We start from the raw sequence: 22131 nt of genomic DNA on the forward strand, positions 1-22131 counted from the left end.
AGAAGGCCCAGAGACAAAAGTCCAATGCGCTGGTCGGTCCAGATACGCTATACTGCATACAGCCGAGGATAGGCAGGATCGACGCAGGATAATCCAGGCGAAAATTATTAAAGGAGACTACGGTCCTTAGCATTGAGGATTATTATTAGGATTATTATTTTCACTGGTGGTAGGACCTCTCGGGAGTCCGCACGGGTAGGTACCACCACCCCGCCTATTTCCGCCGTGAAGCAGTAATGCGTTTCGGTTCGAAGGGTGGGGTAGCCGTTATAACTATACTGAGACCTTAGAACTTATATCTCGAGGTGGGTGGCGCATTTACGTTGTAGATGTCTATGGGCTCCAGTAACCACTCAACACCAGGTGGGCTGTGAGCTCGCTCATCCACCTAAGCAATAAAAAAAAAAAGAATTGATGCAATGAGGAGGATACCATCGCACCACTCTCAACCGCAGCGGAGTTCATACACAGTCTGTTTCCAAATATCTTATTTACCACGAACCAGTTGCTCCTAAGCGTATCGTGTTGTTCCAATTTATTTATTTTGCTTAAATGGGTGGACGAGTTCACAGCCCACCTGGTGTTAAGTGGTTACTGGAGCCCATAGACATTTACAAGGTAAATGCGCCATCCGCCTTAAGATATATGTTCTAAGGTCTCAAGTATAGTTACAACAGATGCCCTACCCTTCAAATCGAAACGCATTACTTCTTCACGGCAGAAATAGGCGGAATGGCGCACAGTGGGTCGATACTGTGATTTTAGTGACTTAGGGACCAACTTTGTTTTTTTATAAATTTTTTTATGTAGATAGATAGAGCTCGTTAATCTCAATAATAATTGTTTTGGGCAAAAATTACAAAAAACTTTATAGTTTGGTCAGAAAAATGTGTTTTGTGATTTTTTTGTATGGAGCGGGTCACATTAAATTAAATTCCTGCTAAGTACCGCGAGGTCCCGCTTTGAAACTTTATTTTCCTTATACCTTGTCTAGTCTACTATCATTTGATGCTATGAACATGTGCATAAAGTTGCAACTCTGCCAAATAAATGGATCGAAATAAATTAATAAATACATAGAATAAAAACCTTTATATTTTTTTTCGTAAGTGCTTTTAAGTTAAATTTGATATGGATTAGTAAGTAAAAGCACGTAATGATACCCATAATTACATAATACCTAACAACAATACATTTAGTAGGTCTCTAATTAAGCAATCTCTCTAATTATTAAGATAGTTAACATTATTTAATGAGGATAATTAGTTAAGTAGCCATTACTGGGTAGTAGAAAATATAGTAAACATTTGTTTGTCTCTGGAAGTATAAAGTGACCATGTTTATTATATACTAACTAGTGTTCGTTTATTCGTACTACTACTAACATCTCGTGATTGTCGTTGTGATCTTGCTGTTTCCGTTATAATTGATAATTTTGTTAACAATTTAGGATTATTTATGATTTTAAGAGAGCAACTACAGTCGCTGTCTGATAATAAAAAACTCTTTCAATTCCTACAAAATCAAATAAACGTGACCGAAGAGAAAAATGTTGAGCTCCAAAAATTCTGTACGCAATTTTGTTCAAATATAAGTGCAATATGGAAACGAAGTAGTCGCATGTTAGCACAGTTTATAAGAAAAAAATGTGATTGGTTAGAATGTGCAATAAAATGGCCCGAAGGAATGATACCTGAAGCTATCAACACTGCACATGAAAGGCTCGAGATTTCTAATACTGAAGATGTTGAAAATGTACCACCCTCAAATGTACTACAGAAGCCTCGACATCTATTTTTGCACCTTGAAAACCTTTTGAAGAATTGGGATCCAGGCAAAAACGAAAACGCATTGAACAAATTTACCAATCGCTTTCGTTATCCTCGGATGAAATGAAAGCTACTACAATTGCTAGTTTGAGAAACACTAGAAATGAAGATGTAGGAGAAATAATGAACCACTTGTCAAATCACCCCGAAGATCTAGAAAAAGTTAATGAGTATTTAATTACAAGTAAAGTGAAAAGTAGTAAATATTCTCCCGATAAGGCAATATTAGTTTCACTTAAATTAAGTGGCAGTATATAAACCTAAGAGAAGCAGCAAGTGAAAATGGGTCTGATTTATACCCTTCTTAATATAAAATTAAGCAAGAAAAGACCAAATGTTATTCAGGGAAAGACGAGGTAATTATTACTGAAGAAGGAGCTGCTATTAAAATGCAAGCATTACTAAACTTGGCGCTATATAGGCTTTTAGATGTGATTACTTCGGATTTGGACTCTGCAAGAGAGCTACTGCTTATAAGCAAATAGGCTTTGATAGAGCCCCAGGTCAAAGTAATTATAAACAAAAAACTGAAACAGAGTTTGATGATTCATCTATTTTCATGGTCAGTCTAGTTCCTATAAGGCTTCAGAAATTTGATGGAACAATTGTTTGGGAAAACAACCTACCCTCATCAACTTTTTATTGCCGTCCAATAAAGTTTAAATTTACAAAAGAAACGCAGTCAACAGTGACAATTATAAAAGCTAGCATAACAGAAGAAATAGAAAGACTTCAGCCATCAAAAATCAAACAAGTTGAAGTTAAGCATCAATTGCACATGACGATGATAGACGGCAAAATAACCTCATATTTTTCAGAAACATTTTCTGCTGTCTGTGATATTTGCAAAGCAAAACCGTCAGAGTTTTTTGGAGTGACTTGCTTATCAAAGAGAAAATAATGAAGAAATATTCCAGTATGGAATGCCATCTTTACGTGCCTGGATAAGATGCATGGAGTGCTTACTTCATATCGGTAAATATAATTTTATTACTTCACAATTTTTTCATCGTATGTAGTTTCCTGTGAGATAATTTTTTAAATGACACTTTTTTTGTTTACGTCTTATTGTTTGGACTTCAAGAAATGGAGTTGCAAGGGGCGATGACAAAGAAAAAATTACAACCAGAAAAAGTGCTATACAGCAAGCGTTTAAAAAGGAATGCGGTTTACTTATAGATGTTGTCAAGAAAGGAGTAGGAACAACCAATGATGGCATTACTGCCAGAAGATTTTTCAGGGATGCAGAAGAAACAGCCCGCATAACAGGAATACGTAAAGATTTAATAGAGAGGTTTCACGTGATTCTTCACTCTGTTGCATCTGGAGAGCGCGTTTCCAATTTTTCGGATTTTTTTAGATATACTGCAGAATTGTATGTTAATTTATATCCCTGGTATTATATATGCCTTCCAGTATCCATAAATTGTTGGCACATGGCAGTGATATATAATAATGAAGAACTTTGGTGCCATTCGTATAGGTAAACTCTCGGAAGAGGCAGCGGAAGCTCGCAATAAATATTTTCGGAAATATACAGAGAGATGTTATTCAAGAATGAGAAGTAGAACGTCGACTAATGAGGATATTTTACACAATCTTCTTTCGTCTTCTGACCCAAAGATCGAAAGGTGAAACAAAATATATAATATTTAGAGAGATTGCATAATTAGAGACCTACTAAATGTATTGTTGTTAGGTATTATGTAATTATGGGTATCATTACGTGCTTTTACTTACTAATCCATATCAAATTTAACTTAAAAGCACTTACGAAAAAAAATATAAAGGTTTTTATTCTATGTATTTATTAATTTTTTTCGATCCATTTATTTGGCAGAGTTGCAACTTTATGCACATGTTCATAGCATCAAATGATAGTAGACTAGACAAGGTATAAGGAAAATAAAGTTTCAAAGCGGGACCTCGCGGTACTTAGCAGGAATTTAATTTAATGTGACCCGCTCCATACAAAAAATCACAAAACACATTTTTCTGACCAAACTATAATGTTTTTGTAATTTTTGCCCAAAACAATTATTATTGAGATTAACGAGCTCTATCTATCTACATATTTTTTTTTATAAAAAAACAAAATTGGTCCCTAAGTCACTAAAATCATAGAATCGACCCACTGTGTGGCGGTACCTACCCGTGCGGACTCACAAGAGGTCCTATCACCAGTACTTACGCAAATTATAATTTTGCGGGCTTCATTTTTATTACACGATGTTATTCCTTCACCGTGGAAGTGAATCGTGAATATTTGTTGAGTACGTATTTCATTAGAAAAATTGGTACCCGCCTGGGATTCGAACCCCGGTGCATCGCTCAACACGAATGCACCGGACGTCTTAACCTTTAGGCCACGACGACTAAAAGACTTCTTGTCAATCATAATTTTTCATGAAAAATACTTTGGGTTCTCAATCATCATCAGCCCACAGACGACCACAGCCGGGCGTGGGCCTCCCCCAAGGTTCGCTACAAGGACCTCATGGGTGGGCTACTCAAAATTTATTTACAGGTTACGGTCGCCGAAGAATTTTAGTTTTCAACAGTGAAATAAAACAACAGTCTCGTAATAATGTAAAATTGATAATTTTGGATATTTAAATTTTTACATTTCTTAAAATTTAGACAATAATTGGATGGAGTCAAGGTATAATAATATATAAATAGTTATCATAAATACTTAGCATTCCAACGGCAAGTGTGTTCGTATTTTAACTTTGTAACATTTTCTTTTTTCTCGAAAAATAATATCGTAAATATTTATATTAAATTAAGTATTTTATACATTGGTAACTTTACAGATCTAAAATGTCACATAAATAGTGTTAAGACATAAAAAAAAAACAGGCTTAATTTTATTTTTAAAAATATATCTTTTATTCGTTTGTAAAAATTTTATATGTACCTAATAAAATCTAAGTTTGTTCAGAAAACCGCGAACCAGTCGCTCGGGAGTTTGAAAACTACAAACTTTTAAAAGTAAAACTATTTTATATTCTAAGTTACTGAATAAAAGGCACTTCCTGGCAGTTTCGTATTCAAAATATTGTAATATTTCATAGGTAACGTGCAACATCAACTAATAATTATTCAAATTAAACCTTGGATTCTTGGATAAGCTAAACTGAATGAGCATTTTTATTTACATTGACAACCCTTGATTATTGACCCTGTAAAGTATTTATGTACTACCCACATTTAATACACAGCTCACGAAAACAAAAAAAAATACTGACAATTCTGCCGCGCAGTGCATAGAAAAAATAGAAATGTCCTTTATTTTGTGTAGCTTGTGCTTAAAATGGTCAATTTTTATATTAGATAATGTTGCACGCATAACGTTTTAGGTCCGATGCTAAAAAAACAGTTTAGTCTTTAGATTTCTTTTTCACTGAATAATGTAGATTACAGAATCTCTTGGATATGAACTGAACTAAACATGCTTTTAATAAGACATTTATTTTATGTATTTTTTTTTATTTTTTTTGTATCAAACCCTTTTTAGCACCGAGACGATCTGTCATTAATAAGAACAAAATAAATTTAGGAGTATTTTTATAATGAATAAAAAAAAACAACAGACTGACATCGCACTAGTAATTCTAAAGAGAGCTCAAAATGGACCTAAAGAAAACTATTTGCCGCCTTCGTGTATTTAAATTCAACTAGTTCTATCTCTGTCACTCGTCATCAAATCGTGATAAGCCAGAGAGAGATAAACTAGGCTGATTAATGAACTGTCGCGTAAATTAAGGCAAAACACCTCTTATCAATGCTTAGCCTTTACCATGTTTCTTGTCTGATCTTTTATTTGATATGACTATCTAAATTTGCTGATAGATACCACATACCCTACCGATCAAGCAAGCTAGACGTGAATACGACAAACAAAATTCGAAATACCATTAATATTTTTCGTTCTTGCCTCCCATGCGTCCATTCTAAGCTCTAAGCTAGAAATCCCTAAATTAACCTACAATAGTTCATAAAACTCAATCACATTGCAATATCACTCACCTAGTGTCCGACACTTTAGAAGCACTGTCTTCAGACACTCACACTACACCCGTTTTCACTACTAATAAAAACAAGCAAAGGAAAAATAAGATCTGCTTGTGTTTATTTATTAATCAATAAACGTATTCCGATGCATTAACGGTATATTCTATACGTAAACGTTTGAGCCGGACGGCTTCCCTTCGGCCGGTGACGTCACGGAGGATCACGTCACACGACAAGAAGGGCGTCGCTTCATCTCAGCTGGGCAGTCTTCAGTAAATGATCCGCGCGTTATCATTAATGGCGGCTGCTGTGGAAATTGTAAATGTCTTAGAATAATATATTTATATACAACGAATTTTGTTGCTTTGGCAGGATGAGATAATCATTTTTAAATAATCTCTTTTAAGTGGTCACGATCGGTAGGTAATTTATTTTAATGTGAATCTTCATTATGGCACTATTTTATTCTTAAAACATACAGGATATTTAAATTCTGAAATATAATTAAAATGTATTTTTTGACAATAAAATGGCGAAGATATTACTAAAACCCTTAAAGACACTAGGACATACTTACGTTAAAACCACTTGACGAATATATTCAAGAAAAATATATTTTACAAAAGACTTAAATACTAAACATATTTCTTTATACCTAAGGTTATTACATATGGAGAAACGAGTTAAGTTTAATCAAACCAATATAAGTATAGCTGAAAGAAAATAGAGTTTATATATTTATGGTGAGGTGTGATTGTAAGTTGAATCTGGATAAAATACAAGAGCACCGGGACTTGTAATGTTTTCGTCTCATTAAGATCTTTGGAGTGTAATCTTTGTGGTTATTGGCTCGTGTATCAGACCTCATCATAAAAAAAATAAACCGAAACAGAGCAGTGTGCTTAGTGCGAGTTTCTTAACGTTCTCGATAGCGTAAAAGTTAAGCCAATTTTGTATGCAATTGGAACAGCGCCCCTAGCGGCAAACGTACGCAAACGATCCCGTTCCATACAAATATGAGTTAACTTTTACGCTATCGAGAACGTTAAAAAACTCGCACTAAGCACACTGGTAGGTACCGAAATATGTATGTAGATTTATGTGTTATGCGGAAGATCGTATGTGTGAATGAGTATCGCTAGATGATCGTCCTTGATGGCGTGAATGACTCCAAATCCAACCCTTTTTTGCCCTTACCGATAATCGTTCTCGGCTTACAGTCTCGCTAATTCGCCGGCGGTGAGGTTCCTTTGATACGAGAGCACCAGTCGCGCCGGTTCGATTTGTACTTGTTGCGAATTCGCGTCCGGACGTATTGAGTTATCGCTCGACTTTTGCGAGTAGTACGTTCCGAATTTGAAGACAGACTTCACCGCCTTGTCCTGGTAGCTTTTCGTTGTCGAACGTCCAAAGTAATTGTCGAATTCGTCTCTATTGTAGAAACCCCTTTTGCTGGTGTCCTCGGTTTTGGGCGGAGGCGTTGCGAAATCTTTGAAGTCGTAAGGATTCTTCGTGGACGTTATGGAGTATTTGTTTATTGACGGTGGGTAGGTGTTCGGCTTCTGTGTGTAGTATTCGTATGGTTTTGACGTCTTGTCAAAGTACGACTGTTTCCTAGTCGACAAGTAGTACTTGAAGGCGTCCTCGGTTGTGGGACTAGGTCCGCTCGTTGGCTTGTAGTTTGTGTATTGACTAGGTGTGTTACTTGGCGCGAATGCTTGTGTGGTCGCTTCGTGGCTGTGTCGTGTGAGAAACATAATTAGTTTGTGTGCAAAAATATTGAATTTTATGAGGATGTGTGTGTGTCCTCGCTGCTCGTGTCAGCCATGCGATGTAGCATTAAGCAGTTGATGTTGCGTGGTGGATGCAAAGATCGCGATTTTGATACATCCTGATAAAGTTCAGTACAGTAGATTGGGGGGAATAGGGACTAGAGGTAAAATAGAGACAATTCTGGGATGTCACAATACTTTTGTTGAGTTATTAGATTTAAATTTGTTGAACTGAAAATGACTTTTATTTAGTGTTTAAGAATATTAAATAGTTTAATATAGTCATCAAAGTTTTGTAACTCATTAAATATATTAAAAAGTTAATTACCTAATAACGAATTAGCGCCAGCCCTATCGAAAAACTCTATATTGTCCCCTTAAGCGACCCAATTCACCTCAATGCCCGGGTGAATAAAGACAAGTGAGTTTTTGTAACTTTATATGATTATTCTTTAATAAACTATATCTTAATGCATTATAAATGAAAATTTAAATTACCGGAACCATTATGATCTCCATTTTATTACTATAACTACAAAAAAATAATCAATGTCGAACTTAAAAAGTGTCCCGATTCCCCCTATTTTACGGTATCTAAAAATCGTTCGATACTGTAATTCTGAGAGACCTACAGTCCAATATCGCTTGTGGGCTGCAAACGAATACTGAAGCTTTTCCATTCAAATTTTAAAGACCAATGTCGCACGACACGCCGCAATATGATGCGAGGATGAATAATTAATTAATGTAATATATATTATTAAATGAATTATATTTTGCAATAACAAAACAATTTTAAACTGTCACAGTGATTAGTTTACTTTTGACCTGTTTCATCTCTTGGATACCTACATTAATTCAAATGTTAACTATATTCTTCAAAACTTTGTAAAAACTATGGAGGGTAGAGGTAAGGAGAACCGTCTCATATGGGAGAAGCTTGAAAAAGTGTCCCACTTTCAGCACTAAATAACAGTTCAAAAATCCTCCAGAATGGCGCTAGCATAGGTACAGGGTATGATATGAATTGGGCAGTTTTTAATTGATTGAAGTATGCTGAGTTAGGAAATTTAATATATTTTATGACCAGAGTAGTTAGACAGCGTAATATATAAAACCTCACATGTTTATGTAGTCCAAACTAATTATCGTCAACATAACCTAAAATTATTCCTGTGGTAAAACGTGGAGACATCGATTGCATTTTCTTATCAGCTTTAAATAAAGTAGTTTTTGTGATTTTGTAGTGCTTACAGTTCTTTCGTCCTTTTTTATTTCTCTATCTTATTCTAATAACTTTCAGCGCCTTTTTTTAAATTTACCCGGTAACTACTGTAGCGCCACCCTTATTTAGCAGATTTTAACGGACACTTTTTGCACACAGAGACGGTTCTCCTTACCTCTACCCTCCATATTAGAAACTAATCGAATTATAGGTTTTTTTAAACTACTTTTTTAAATACATTACCTAGTAATATTCGCGTAGAATGGACTCGTCTCGGGACGAACGTAGCTGGGCGTGTGCTGAGAATAATCCGGAATTATATTCTCGTGTTCAGTTATACACTGGCCGTTGATGCAGTACTGAAATAAAAACGAGGGTAGTTTATTAGTTGTCGTGTATTTTACGATAGATTATATTGGTGAATCCAAATAGTTTACTAATTTGTAGCGTGCAACATTGGGACATCAAGTAGCGCTCAGGTGTCATCGGGTGCAATCGGAATTCCCGAACCTGCAGGTTTTTTAATTTGTTTTTTATTGCATAGATGCCTGGACGAACTCACAGCCCACCTGGTGTTAAGTGGTAACTGGAGCCCATAGAAATCTACAACGTAAATGCCGCCACCCACCTCGAGATATGAGTTCTAAGGTCTCAGTATAGTTACAACGGCTGCCCCACCCTTCAAACTGAAACGCATTATTGCTTCACGGCAGAAATAGGCAGGGAGGTGGTACCTACCGGTACGGACTCACAAGATGTCCTACCACCAGTAGAATTTTAGAAGTGGCATTTAGAAATGGTATTGGGCAGGCCATATAGCGGCGAAATATCGGGCGACGTATGGGTCCACCCATCCATGCAATAAAAAAAAAAATAGAAGCAAAACTCTTCGTCACACGCGTCTTACGATTGAACTTACGACCATCGGCTCGGCAGTCAGCGGCGCTGATTGAGTCAGTCAAGTCGACTGTCACTGACTTTGACTGGATCTGAAAGGGACAGCAATAGTGTTGTCGCGCGTACCTGTCCGTCCCCGCAAGGCGAGCCCTCGGCGGCGGGCCGGTACGCCACGCAGTACCCGCTACCCGCGTCGAAACAGAACAGCTGAGCGCACACTCGCTCATCCTTGAAACACGCACTGGAAAAGAAAAGTAGGCACGGCGTCACGACGGTTTTTTTTAAAGGTATTTTATGGCCTGGTTACTAAGACCTTTAAGTCATGTCTTATAATATTCTTATTTTTATGAAAAATGATGATATGGAGTGAAATGAAATTAAATGAAATGAGATGAGATGATATGGGATGAAATGTAATCTCAGTAAAATGGTGGTCATATACTGAGATGTTTTTTAAGGGAATTTTTGGAGGATCCTGAGAAGTTACGTCCAGCAGCTTTGTCTCGTTTTCCCACATTTGTGCACTTTCACAGATATTAAGCAGTTAATAAACCACCGTTATTACACATTTAAACCTGAAGAAACACTGAATAGACAAAATAATACAAATCACACAACTTCACTCCTCGCGTTCCCGCCAAAAAATCCACGACAGTTTGTAATCTTTTTATTGCTCTCTACCCACATTTTTTGTTTTTACACAAGACAATGTTAATGCCGTCGTCGCCGTGACATGCGATCGATGTCGGCAGATCCGCCATTTACATTGCAATGAATACATGACTGATCATTATGATATCATTAATGTAGCGAGACTGTAAACCCATTTGCCATTGACTGTGTAAACAAATCTTGGAGGTCGATGTAAACTGGTTTCGTGGCAGAAACATGGCAAGGCGTCCAAACCACAAAAACAATGAAATATATTATATTAAATTCGATCCGATAACAAAGGTGTTGCGAGAAGGAACAAGAAAATGTGTGTGTTTTACTAAGTTCCTATCGATAACCTCAAAGTATGCTCTAATTGTGCTTCCCACGGGACCGTTGACCTTTCGCTTCAGTTCATTTGGATTGTGTTACATTACGTACAGTGAATGAAACAGATTTTTTTGCTATTTTTATATCTTAGATGATATTATTAAGTACAAGAATATATTTAAATGGACCTTGAAGCTGTTTTGGAAGGTAATGTGACACCATATATTTACACAAAAATGTATTTACATACATGTATACTGCGATATAATTGATTAAGGCAGCTAAAACAAAATAAACATACATGTGATCTTTTACGCGAATTAGTAGAGTTTTGTCAAAGGGCAAAACTAGTTTTAATTATTACATGCATGACTTTTTGGCGGGAACGCGAGGAGTGAATTTGTGTGATTTGTTTTATTTTGTCTATTTAGTGTTTCTTCAGGTTTAAATCTATAATAACGGTGGTTTGTTAACTGTTTAATACTTGTGAAAGTGCACAAATGTGGGATAATGAAACAAAACCGCTGGACGTAACTTCGCAGGAGCCTCCAAAAAGTCCTCTGAAAAAATCTCAGTAAATGACCACCATTTTACTGAGATTATACATCATCCCATATCATTTAATTGAATTTCATCCCAGTTGATCACAAATTAATCATCTTCATTTCATTTCAATCCATATTATTATATTTCATAAAAATAAGATTAAAAATTAAATTAAGATATGACTTAAAAGTCTTAGTTACCAGGTCATAAAAACCCTTAAAAAAAATTATTACATGCATATAGAAAAACAAGCTGAGCATACCTGGTGCCTCTGTCCTTCCGGCACTGAGCGTCCAGGGTAAGGAGACGACCAGGCAACACTCGCGGCAAAGAGTCATCTTCATGCGGAGAGTTGTATAGGCAAGTCGCTGTGTCCCCACTGGAAGATGAAAAACGCGATTTAAATAAAATCAAATAAAAATTGTGCTTTTTTATTGCTTCAATGGGTGGATGACCTCACGGTCCATCTGGTGTTAAGTGGTTACTGGAGTCCATAGACAACAACGTAAATTCCGGCTTTGAGACATGAGTTCTAAGTCTCAGTTTTTACAGTACAACTGTCCCATCCTTTAAGCCGAAAAGCATTACTGGTTCACAGCAGAAATAGGCAGGGTGGTGGTACCTACCCGTGCTGGCTCACAATACGCCCTACCACCAGTATTAGTGCTTATATTATATAACACTTACTTTAAAAAGTGGTGGAAACTCTGCACACTGCACGGCGACCATCTGAACCCCTTCTCAGTGTGTCTCAAATCAGACATGATGAAGCCGTCTTCCCACCGGCACTTCTCGGCGCCTGGACCACCGAGATACGAAGGCGGAGGACTGCCGTCATGGACCGCTCCTAACCTGAACACGGAAGCAGTATTGAAAGGGGGCAATGCAATTGAAAAGTGGGTAGTTTTGTTTTTATGACACGTGAGTACATAAATGCTCTATAATCGGTATTACTTTATTGGCAATAACAGATTTTAATGAAACAGATAATAGTTTTGTCATTAGAGAAAAAAAGGTTCAAATTTTAGCAATTAATAATCGAGAAGTTTGAATTGTAATTTGAATTTAATGTAAGTATATCTTCCACAATTTTAGGACAAGGATTCTTAAGTTTCTTGTATGGCCTTGAGAAGTACTTTGTACTTACAAATGTCCAACTTCGTGAGCAGCCACGATGATACCAGAAAAACCACCAGTGTCTTCGATGATGGCTACTGAATTGACCTTTTCTAATCTCTTGTTCACAACGCAAGCTCCTCCCACGTAAGCAAAACCTAAACATTTAAATATTATATGAAGCTTCGAATGTGAATATTATTTTATCATTCATGCGATGAATTTTACTAAAAGGGTTTGCAAATTAGATTTTTTTTTTGTAGATAAATCTTGCGGTCCACTTCATAGGCGTAAGCGAATACAGGAGCCTTTATCGCCACGTGATTACTGCTGCCCATATTGAGACATTAGGCCAAAGTCAAAAGATCCAGCGGTAAACAACTGTTTAAAATGAAACAAGTGATGATCTTTAAAAGAATTAGTCAAAATGTGGATACCAACACGGGCTAGCGACACACTCATTTATCGGTAGAAAACATCGCTTAATTTGGTACAACGTGTTCATTTTCCGCAGAACTTCTAAGAAGATTCTGAGATAGTCATGACAGACCATGCCATTAAGGCATTATTCTAAGCAAGCATGGACTTTTCTTCTATAAATGTATTGTAATTTTTATAAAAGTGTAATAAAACATTGACGTATGTAACCAAAACAGACCTCCTTACCGTCAATCACAAAAACGCTATAACCTGAGTCTTATACCAGAAATTCTTATGAAACACAAGTGGATATGACTTTATGATTGACAATGAAATTCCAGAGGGAGACAGAGAAGTAATGAAATCTACACACAGATGACGTTTACAATTTACAATTAGAAACATGAATTGATTAGTGTTATTAACTACCTTTACATATTTTGATGGTTTTTTAACTAAAACTTTTATTACAAGCTCATATTCTTGGTTGTTTAGATAGAAACATGCATATATAGTAAAAAAATAAACCAGTGGTACTTAGAAAATATTTATAAAGTATAATAAACAATACTCACATTACTTTGTACACAGGCATATTTTTTTTGTAATCATTAAACATGCAAAGCAAGCTTTGTGTTAGTAAGCAAACAAATGCTACCATGTTGTTAGAGAAAAATAGATTTACAATACATTAATGCATATATTATATTGAATTGAAAGATTATAGTATATTATATTATATTATTAACATTAAACAGGGTTTAAGTATTGGAAATTCCCGAATGATGGCAGGTACAAGTGTTGGTGATTTTTAATAAGTAATAAAACCGATCGGAAATTTTGTTTGTTTGTTTTATACGCAATTTAACAAAAATGTATAATGTATCGTCCTGTTTTCGAAATTCGACCATAATGACTCATATCTCACGGTTTATGTTCGTTTTATCCATTGCTATTTCTCATTTTTGTTTTTATTGTCACTTTTAAAGGTAGAAAAAGTCGTTACTGCCAAAAAAATTGGTAACACTAAAGTCCGTCAGTTATGCTACCAAACAAAAAAACCGAATTTAAACTGACGATAAAGAGATATTGAACAATTTTGTCTTAGTCCATAGATTGGAAGCCACTTTTACATTACATTGCATTTTCAAGAAATGCAAACTTTGTATGTATCTTTGTTTAATAGTTGAAATTTGTTTTCTATTGACGTGAGATTATCAGATTAAGCAGTTTCGGGTTCCGTGATTGATGTTACACGGACAGTCTATGGCCGTGGCCCTTAGATGTAGGCAGTACCAAGCTGACGACGGCCCGTCTCGTATTCTGAGGAATGAAGGTAGCCTAATATGCATTAGTCTACGTGATATCCTACTTCACGTATTATTTCACGAGTTCTGTCTCGGCGGGGATCGGATGCTTGGATAGTGGAGCGATGGGGTTGCTTAGCACATACCCACACCACAGTCCCAAAATTCAATCTTAATAATCAATTAAATCCGATATTATTTGCAACACAATACAAAGACATGCCTTTGACCTGTGCACAAGACCTCGATGTATGTGTTTCAATCCCTTTGCCTGTTAAAAATAAACAGAAAAAATGTTTTATATCTACTATGTAATTCACTTTGGAATCATTACATAAAACTACGAAAGGTGACGGATCAAATATACTTCTACTTGTGTAAATAGTATGGGAATCATTTGCCTGCAAATTTACACAAAAGTAACATTTAATATTATTACACTTAAATCATAAATTTCGAGATTATTGATTGTCCATTCGTTTTGAGGCAAAGGTCACTTGCTTCATTAAGCTATAGCGACAAGACTTCTCAATTAATAACCCGCAGATAATAATTCGATAATATTGTTGCGAAAGTATGTACCCACAAAACTATATTTTTCATTAGTTTTATCGTGTCTTAAGTGATAGAATTATAGTCTTAAATGTGCACTCTGTAATTTTATGTATCGGAGATGTATTAATGACCTTTTGCACTGCGATCTTTCGCAACTCCGCCATTAAATTAATTTGAAATATCATATTACATATGTTATTTTTTGTTCATCGACCTGTGTTATTTATAATTAGATATATGTATACTAAAAGATAAAGAGTTGAACAATATATTTTTGGCATGTTTCTAAAGTATATGCAAATGAGATGCGTTTATAGCAACATGCTTTTGCCATGTTTGCGTTTTGTTTTTGCAATGAAATCGTTGGAAAGTAGAGCCCTGTATGAAGAAAAACAAAAAACTAATCTACATACGTAAAAGTGAAAAATGAAGGTATTTATTTACACAATGAAATAAGACAGGCAGACGTTTCTAGAAGAAAACAAACGATTGAAGAGACGAAATTATTCACAATGTGCGAATGAAGAATTCGGGACTGGATATAAGGAGATTCGTGTATAAAAAATAGTGAACATAGAAGTGAGGGACGATTGATGGAAAGTAAATAAAGGCGTGCTTTTGATAATGTGATGGTTTTATGAAACACGCCTACCTGCTGTCCCTCTATTGCAGGCATCGTTCGCGTATTGCCTTCTGCACATGTCAAGTCTGAAATATCACGCAAATAATACATGTTCAGTAAAACCCCTGCCATATCAACGGTCACGTTCGCTGTGTTTCATTTACAAACACACGGACATTTAAACACCTAATTCGTATTCACGTAATATTCAGCGCCATTACCAAATCCTTTACCTCGTTTTATTAAAAAATAAAAGCACTTTTTTATCATTTCAAGCCTCTGTTAATGCTGAGCTAAAACCAAACGCTTTCCATTTTGCTTTAATTTTTTTTTTTCTTAAAATATATTTTACCAGCGGTGCCTTTTGTACAGCGACCACCCTTGCGTCGTCGGCACATGTCGTACCTGTTGGTCAAATCAGTTTTCGTACCTTCAAATCAAATTATTTGACCTTCACCGATTAAACTCAGGTACTCTAAAATCTAATAATACAATAAACTCAATAATGGCGCTAAATTATTTAAAAATAGATACTTACGGCTCTTACCTGTTGCCTTGGGCGATTGAAAAAAAAAAAAGACAAAATATAAATTTGATTTCATTTCATACGTTTTTCATCTTTGAATAAAATTTAGTCAGCCTTTTCAAGATCATGGTCAAATAAAATAACAATAATACATGCGAAAATGTCTATCAGTTTGTTCTTGTTTATACTACAATGATTTAAATATACCTATTTTTCACCAAAAATGGATACTTAGTTTACAAAGTATAGTACAATTTTTTATTTGGGTATAACCGTAAAGAACACTTATTTGGTGATTCATATTATACCAGGACTTTATTTAAATTTAATAGTATACACAACCCAATTAGGATTCATCAATTTAAAAAAAAAAACACTAAATAGATTATTTAATATTTTCTAATTCATCTGACGGTGACCACTCAGGGACATCAGCAATTTCAAGGACGCAACTAAGCCGCTGATATTGACAACTCCTTAGTTTAATTTAACGAAGGCTATGTCCTAACGCTCGGCAGACGTCCTGAAGGGAACTTAATTCCAGAGCCGTTTTTGACAACTTCAAAGGCCTGGAAAAGGAGTTTTTAAGCACAGCGGCCCAGAAAGCGGGAATGAAATTTGCCAAGATGGCGGACGGTGCGATGGCTTAAAATGACGGCGTCATCTCAAACAATTCGTTAGAAAACTTGCACTTATGTACATAAACAGAACGATTCGTGTCTATATAGTTTTTATTTACTTGTATAGACTTACATAGCATACAAAACTATCTTTTTTTGTAATAAATAAGTTAGTAAAAAACTACGTAAGGCTTACGCATTTTGATTTAGGTTATTACGTAGGTACAATTTAAAGTGTCAAATACCTATATAAAATGACCCGGGATTTTATTGAAGTCTTTTCTATATTTTACCAGAATACAATTAATATAAATCGAATGAACAAACAAAAGTTTTTCAAGATTGATTTGCATTTTATCAAATCAATCTACAATGGAGGTATTGTTGACAGCTAAATTCATTTTTTTTTTAATATTTATTAGCCGGATACAAAGTCCATTGGCCATTTTTATTTATGTTTCTTAGGTGTTACCATGTTAAAACTTCTTTAGAGTCAGTTCTTTTCAGAAAACATAATAATAATGCTTTTATTTCTAAAAACTTACTTGGTGATCGCAACGGCAATATCGTAGACGGGCAGCCGCCTCTCTCTGAACAGATACTTGCCCATGTCGGTCAGAGCTGCAGCAGAGTCGATGGCATCCCGACCTACTCTGTTCCTCTCGAGGTAAGGTGTGGCATCCCGACCCTGACAAGATTAAGACCTTGGTAATTCAATCACATGATCATGACAAATAATTGATATTAATCTGTATTTATGTTAAAAAAAAGCGCCTAGAGTAAAAGATACACACGAACATAAAATTGCATTGATGAGAGTTCATCCGAAATAATGGTTTTTAAAGAATGTATTTAATGGTTTTTTGTAATGAAATGCCCAATAAGACAGTAACATAAATTAGTCAGTGCCAATAATTTAGTGACACCTGGCTATAAATAATTACGTAAGCCCGCGATTTTTGTACAAATATCAAAATGACAGCAAAATATGTTTTAATGTGTTTAAAAGCTTGTTTTACGACAAAACCACTAAGGTGATTGTAAAAAAAATTTGGAAGTAAGAAATTCCATTAATTCAAGTTTGATATTGAATCTGATCTTATACAGAAATGTGTAGTAGGTACGATAATTAGCTATTATTCTTCATTAAGCAAACGATTATCTGTAGGTACCTACATAAACCTGCACTTCAAAAATTAGTAAATTTCGTTTCTTCATAAAATTGTATGATCAGAAAAAGAAAAAAAACGAAATCAATTTTAGCCAAATCGATTTGATAGTTTTGGTGTTCCGATCTGAATATTTTTAAGTCTACGATAAGCAATCGTAAGTTCAAGGATGCAGAGTGCTAATTAAGCAAAGGAAACGTTTCAAGTCACGTGTTTGCGGAATAAAGTTCAACCTACCTACCTACCAAAATTTTTCGTAACTTTCTCAACCTTGAGACAAACATTTTAATAGACTTCTTCAATATCCCAAGTTGACAACGGAAACTAGTTTTGAACGGCCATATCTCATGCTTTGTTTTCATTGAAACCTGTGATTTTCGTAGAAAAAAAAGCCGCCATTCGTCTTATTTATAATGCAGGTGTTTTTAATTTATACAAATAGATTCCGTATTTTGTACGATCTCGAACGTACTTTTTTTCACATAATGTGTACATTTAAACCTAATAAATGTTAATGTGGTAATAAAACGTAATCAATCTAATGTTACGACATATTGAATTAATACTTATTAATCTTAGAAATATAGATGAAAACATTAATGGCTATTTATAATAATAACGTTATTTTATTAGTGTTTATTCTCTAATAATATCTTTCGGCAACATTCATTATTTTCACAAGTATTGAGCCAACGTAATGATCTTCTTTCAACTATTGAAGATGGGCACTAGAGTTTATCTACCATAATCTACCATACCGTATCTCCCATACAATATTTTTGTCTAAGTATACTGATGCAACTGCTGTAGGTATTATTTAAAGCTATCATCACTACCTATTTTAAGATTTAAATTACATAATCAAGAAGCACAACATGGACAGTATTAATGCTACGGACAAATGGCAGAAAGCAGTGGTAGTTAGTTACTTGAGAACGGAGCAAAGCATAATAATTCAACTTGTATAGATAAACCTATACTAAAATTTTAGAATGTGAATGAAAAAGTAAATTATATACCTAAATTATTTACAAATAATTTTATACATGTAAATAAGTTTAGTTATACATAACTAAACTTATTTACATGTATAAAATGTTTTTTTTTATAAAGTAGGCAATAAACATTGTTACTAGGCTGTATAAACGGTAAACCTTGACTCAATACATCTCGTAAAAGCAATTTGGCGCCAAACCAAATAAAGAGGAATAATATTTTTCGCTTAAAGAATTTTCAAACTGCGACAAAAATGGCAAGTGAGGCTGTATTGAAGTATTTAGAAGACACGAATCGTCCATATTCGTGCGCTGATGTGACAGTTAATTTACGTGGAGCGTACACCAAGACCGCTGTACAAAAAGCGTTGGATGGACTTGCTGAATCGGGTAAAATCAAATGCAAATTGTACGGAAAACAAAAGGTTTACGTTGCTTTACAACGCGATGTGGCAACTGGAGATTGCGAAATAGAAGGTATAGATTTGAAATATCTACTTCAATTTCGTAACATAGAAGCTAAATAGAAATATTAGCAAAATGTATCTACATACACTACACGTAAAATACAAATATAGAGTCAAGATTTTTAAGTTTTTTTTATTGCTTAGATGGGTGAACGAGCTTACAGCCCAACTGGTGTTGAGTGGTTACTGGAGCCCATAGACATCTACAATGTAAATGCGCCACCCACCTTGAGGTATGAGTTCTAAGATCTCAGTATAGTTACAACGGCTGCCCCGCCCTTCAAACCGAAACGCATTACTGCTTCACGGCTGAAATAGGCGGGGTGATGGTACCTACCCATGCGGACTCACAAGAGGAGGACCTCTTGCCGGTGGTAGAAACCACCAGTAAAAATAATTATTAATAAATAAAAGTAATTATCTTTGTTTTATTATTAAATATTGGTGAGCGAATGAGCTCACGGCCCACCTGGTTACCGGAGTACGGGTCCCATTTAATGTTTTTTACAATAAAATCATTTTTTCTTACACTATTTTTAATTCAAATTTATTAAGATTTATTTATATTATTATTAAACACACACATAAGTAGTTTTTCTCTTATAAGTAAATATGTACAAATGTATTTGATATCTCATTTAAGAAAAACAGCGATATTCATATTTTAGATTTCGATGCGCAATTAAAACGTTTGGTAGAAGATTTAGAGGAAAAAACGAAATCTTTGAAAACAGCTGAAACTAATTTAAAAAATCTAACGTCTACTCCTACCACCGATTACGCAAAGAAAAGTATCACAGAAATTTCTAGAAACATTGATGCTATGGGCAAGAAGCTGGAAGCCCTAAAGTCCTCCACGGAGGTCATCAGTGCCGATGAAAAGAAAACGATATTGAATGAGCATGAAAAACAATTGAAAGAATACAGGTAAGTACATTTCGCTTACACTATACTAAATGCGGACCTGGCTTAGCCATATTACGTCCGTGCGTCGTCGTGGAAATAATCTACATGGAGGTGCAGTGGCGCGTTACTGCATAAAATTCTATAAAGTACATACCAGTTTCATTATTTCTAAACATTCCACATATATATTATATGACACAACAAAATTACTACAATAAGCTATTGATATGAAGTGGCGGAGCGGTTGAGCGATACGGAAATCTATGATGAAGATGAGAATGACGTAGCTGACATTTGCAAAAAATCCCTTTGGGAATTGCAATATTATCGTATAGTTCATAATACTACTGACTATTGACGAAGGCATTTAAAACCTAATCACTTTATTGAAGCTTTTTAGCTTAACTTTGGCGTAAACAGAAATACTTGCTGACGGCCCAGTTTTAAGTAGCTATCAGGGCCCATAGACATCATAGACTCTCTCTAAGATCCTCTCATGCTTCCCTCTAAGGCTTAACGTCGAATACGTAAAAGGCACAAGGCGACACAAACACTATTAGAATAGCCAGCATGTTAATTTAAAGTCTTAACATCTGATCTTTTCTGCAACTAATAATAAAGCTTTGAATTGTTATAACAATTTTTACTTGCCAAAGTCCCCGAGAGTATTTTAAGCTTGACTAACGTCCGTACGTGGGAACGACAATTTGCAATCGTTTAGAAATTCGTCAAAATTCATTATAATTGATTGAAAAAAGGAATTATATCCACATTAAACATGATTTTGCCTCAAAAGAAAACGCAAAAGGATCTGCAACGACATGCTGGAAGCGGTGCTAGAAGGCTATCCCAAACCGAAGAAGACTCTGTTGGAAGAGCTTTGCATCGAAACCGACGAAATGGTTGACTTCAAACCGATGGCAGTTTCTTAATTTTAAACAAATAAATTTAAAACTGTGTCTTTTTATTTGTGATAGTACGCATTCTTAATAATTCTTAAAATTTAATTATTTTCCTAAATGTCTTAAGAGTTTAAAGTTAACTTTATGATGAGGGTATTTTGAAATATTTCCGTCACCATCCTGCCGTTTTATACCGTAAAGCAGTCATGCGCTCCTTTTGGAGGCTGGGACAGTTATAACTGAGACTATATTAGTATATTTCAGATTTCGATTCGAAATGTTTTATTGTAGCTGGCGGCAATTATTTTATGACGTCTGTAATCTCCACTTCTTACTACAAATAATGAAAGTGAGCTCCGCTATCAATTTGAGACAAAAACATACCTTATAACAAAATTGCCACGACATTATGTAACTTAATTCATTACCACCTATCCAAAACTATTGTTACACAATGTGCACTACAACTCATGATTGAAATAGTGTTATTTTTATTATGATTAATAAAAATGATGTACTCACCCTTGAAATTATGATACCAGCTATAGATATCCTTATCCTTGGCCCCTTCAGCAGTTTGTACCTCAAATCGACTCCGTTCCAAAACGATACGAAATAACGTTTGATCTGCACGTTGTCGCCGCCGTGTAACCTGCAAAGCGAGGCATTTAACATTTATTGATACTAAAGCTTAGTTTTAGGCCTTATTTTGTAGTAAACCATTAAAAAAAGAAGAAAAAAATCGGATCTTGTCAGTGGGTCGTGATCTAGTGGTAGATTATGTCATGCTAGTGTTAGCAAATTGTCATGTTGAGCATGTGAGCTCATCCACCCGCTCGGACGTAGCTGGAATAACCCCTTAGGTTACCAACGTATAAAAGAAAAGAAAAAAAAATTTAATTATTTGCATACACAATCAGACTTTTACAGACAGATTTTTACCCTGCCGCCATTTATAGATTACTAGAACACATTTAATTCTACACGATTGCATGTTCAGCAGTTTCCGGAACCGTCGGCTAGGGTAACAAATTATGTGGCATCAAGTCGAATGCTACATTTAATTAATTAATCTATCTATCTATATATATAAAAATGAATTGCTGTTCGTTAGTCTCGCTAAAATTCGAGAACGGCTGGACCGATTTGGCTAATTTTGGTTTTGAATTATTTGTGAAAGTCCAGAGAAGGTTTAAAAGGTAGATAAATATGAAAATGCACGGATTTAAAAAAATAACAATTTTGTTTTTCCTTTGATG

At 35.1% G+C, this 22131-nt stretch overlaps 2 protein-coding genes across 11 annotated transcripts in view; one reads left to right on the top strand and one right to left on the bottom strand.

Annotated features, from left to right (window-relative positions):
* Nucleotides 1–4408: 4408 nt before the first annotated feature.
* Nucleotides 4409–22131, bottom strand: part of Adamts-like (A disintegrin and metalloproteinase with thrombospondin motifs like) — a 179209-nt gene continuing 161486 nt past the window's right edge. For 4 of the 10 annotated variants that reach the window (XM_062674157.1, XM_062674159.1, XM_062674160.1 and 1 more), the window contains 9 exons: nucleotides 21395–21524; nucleotides 16979–17121; nucleotides 15318–15373; nucleotides 12415–12541; nucleotides 11955–12119; nucleotides 11530–11646; nucleotides 9867–9981; nucleotides 9087–9202; nucleotides 7044–7583 (listed from right to left, as the gene is read on the bottom strand). In XM_062674157.1, coding sequence (XP_062530141.1) covers nucleotides 7061–7583; nucleotides 9087–9202; nucleotides 9867–9981; nucleotides 11530–11646; nucleotides 11955–12119; nucleotides 12415–12541; nucleotides 15318–15373; nucleotides 16979–17121; nucleotides 21395–21524 — 1492 coding nt within the window. In that variant the 3' untranslated portion in view covers nucleotides 7044–7060. 10 annotated transcript variants of the gene reach the window in all.
* Nucleotides 13558–20937, top strand: LOC110386175 (homologous-pairing protein 2 homolog). The gene is made up of 4 exons (XM_021351682.3): nucleotides 13558–14139; nucleotides 18831–19074; nucleotides 19733–19991; nucleotides 20767–20937. The coding sequence occupies exons 1-4, from the start codon at nucleotides 14134–14136 to the stop codon at nucleotides 20900–20902; spliced, it is 645 nt and encodes a 214-aa protein (XP_021207357.3). The 5' UTR covers nucleotides 13558–14133; the 3' UTR covers nucleotides 20903–20937.

The sequence above is a fragment of the Bombyx mori genome, chromosome 20, assembly GCF_030269925.1.
Source record: "Bombyx mori chromosome 20, ASM3026992v2".
NCBI lineage: Eukaryota > Metazoa > Arthropoda > Insecta > Lepidoptera > Bombycidae > Bombyx > Bombyx mori.

Bases quoted from the DNA above. Each gene is read 5' to 3' on its own strand.
- LOC110386175 (XM_021351682.3), top strand. The intron at 19,075-19,732 runs GTATAGATTTGA...TTCATATTTTAG, and splicing joins TGGAGATTGCGAAATAGAAG to ATTTCGATGCGCAATTAAAA. The intron at 19,992-20,766 runs GTAAGTACATTT...TTGCCTCAAAAG, and splicing joins AAACAATTGAAAGAATACAG to AAAACGCAAAAGGATCTGCA.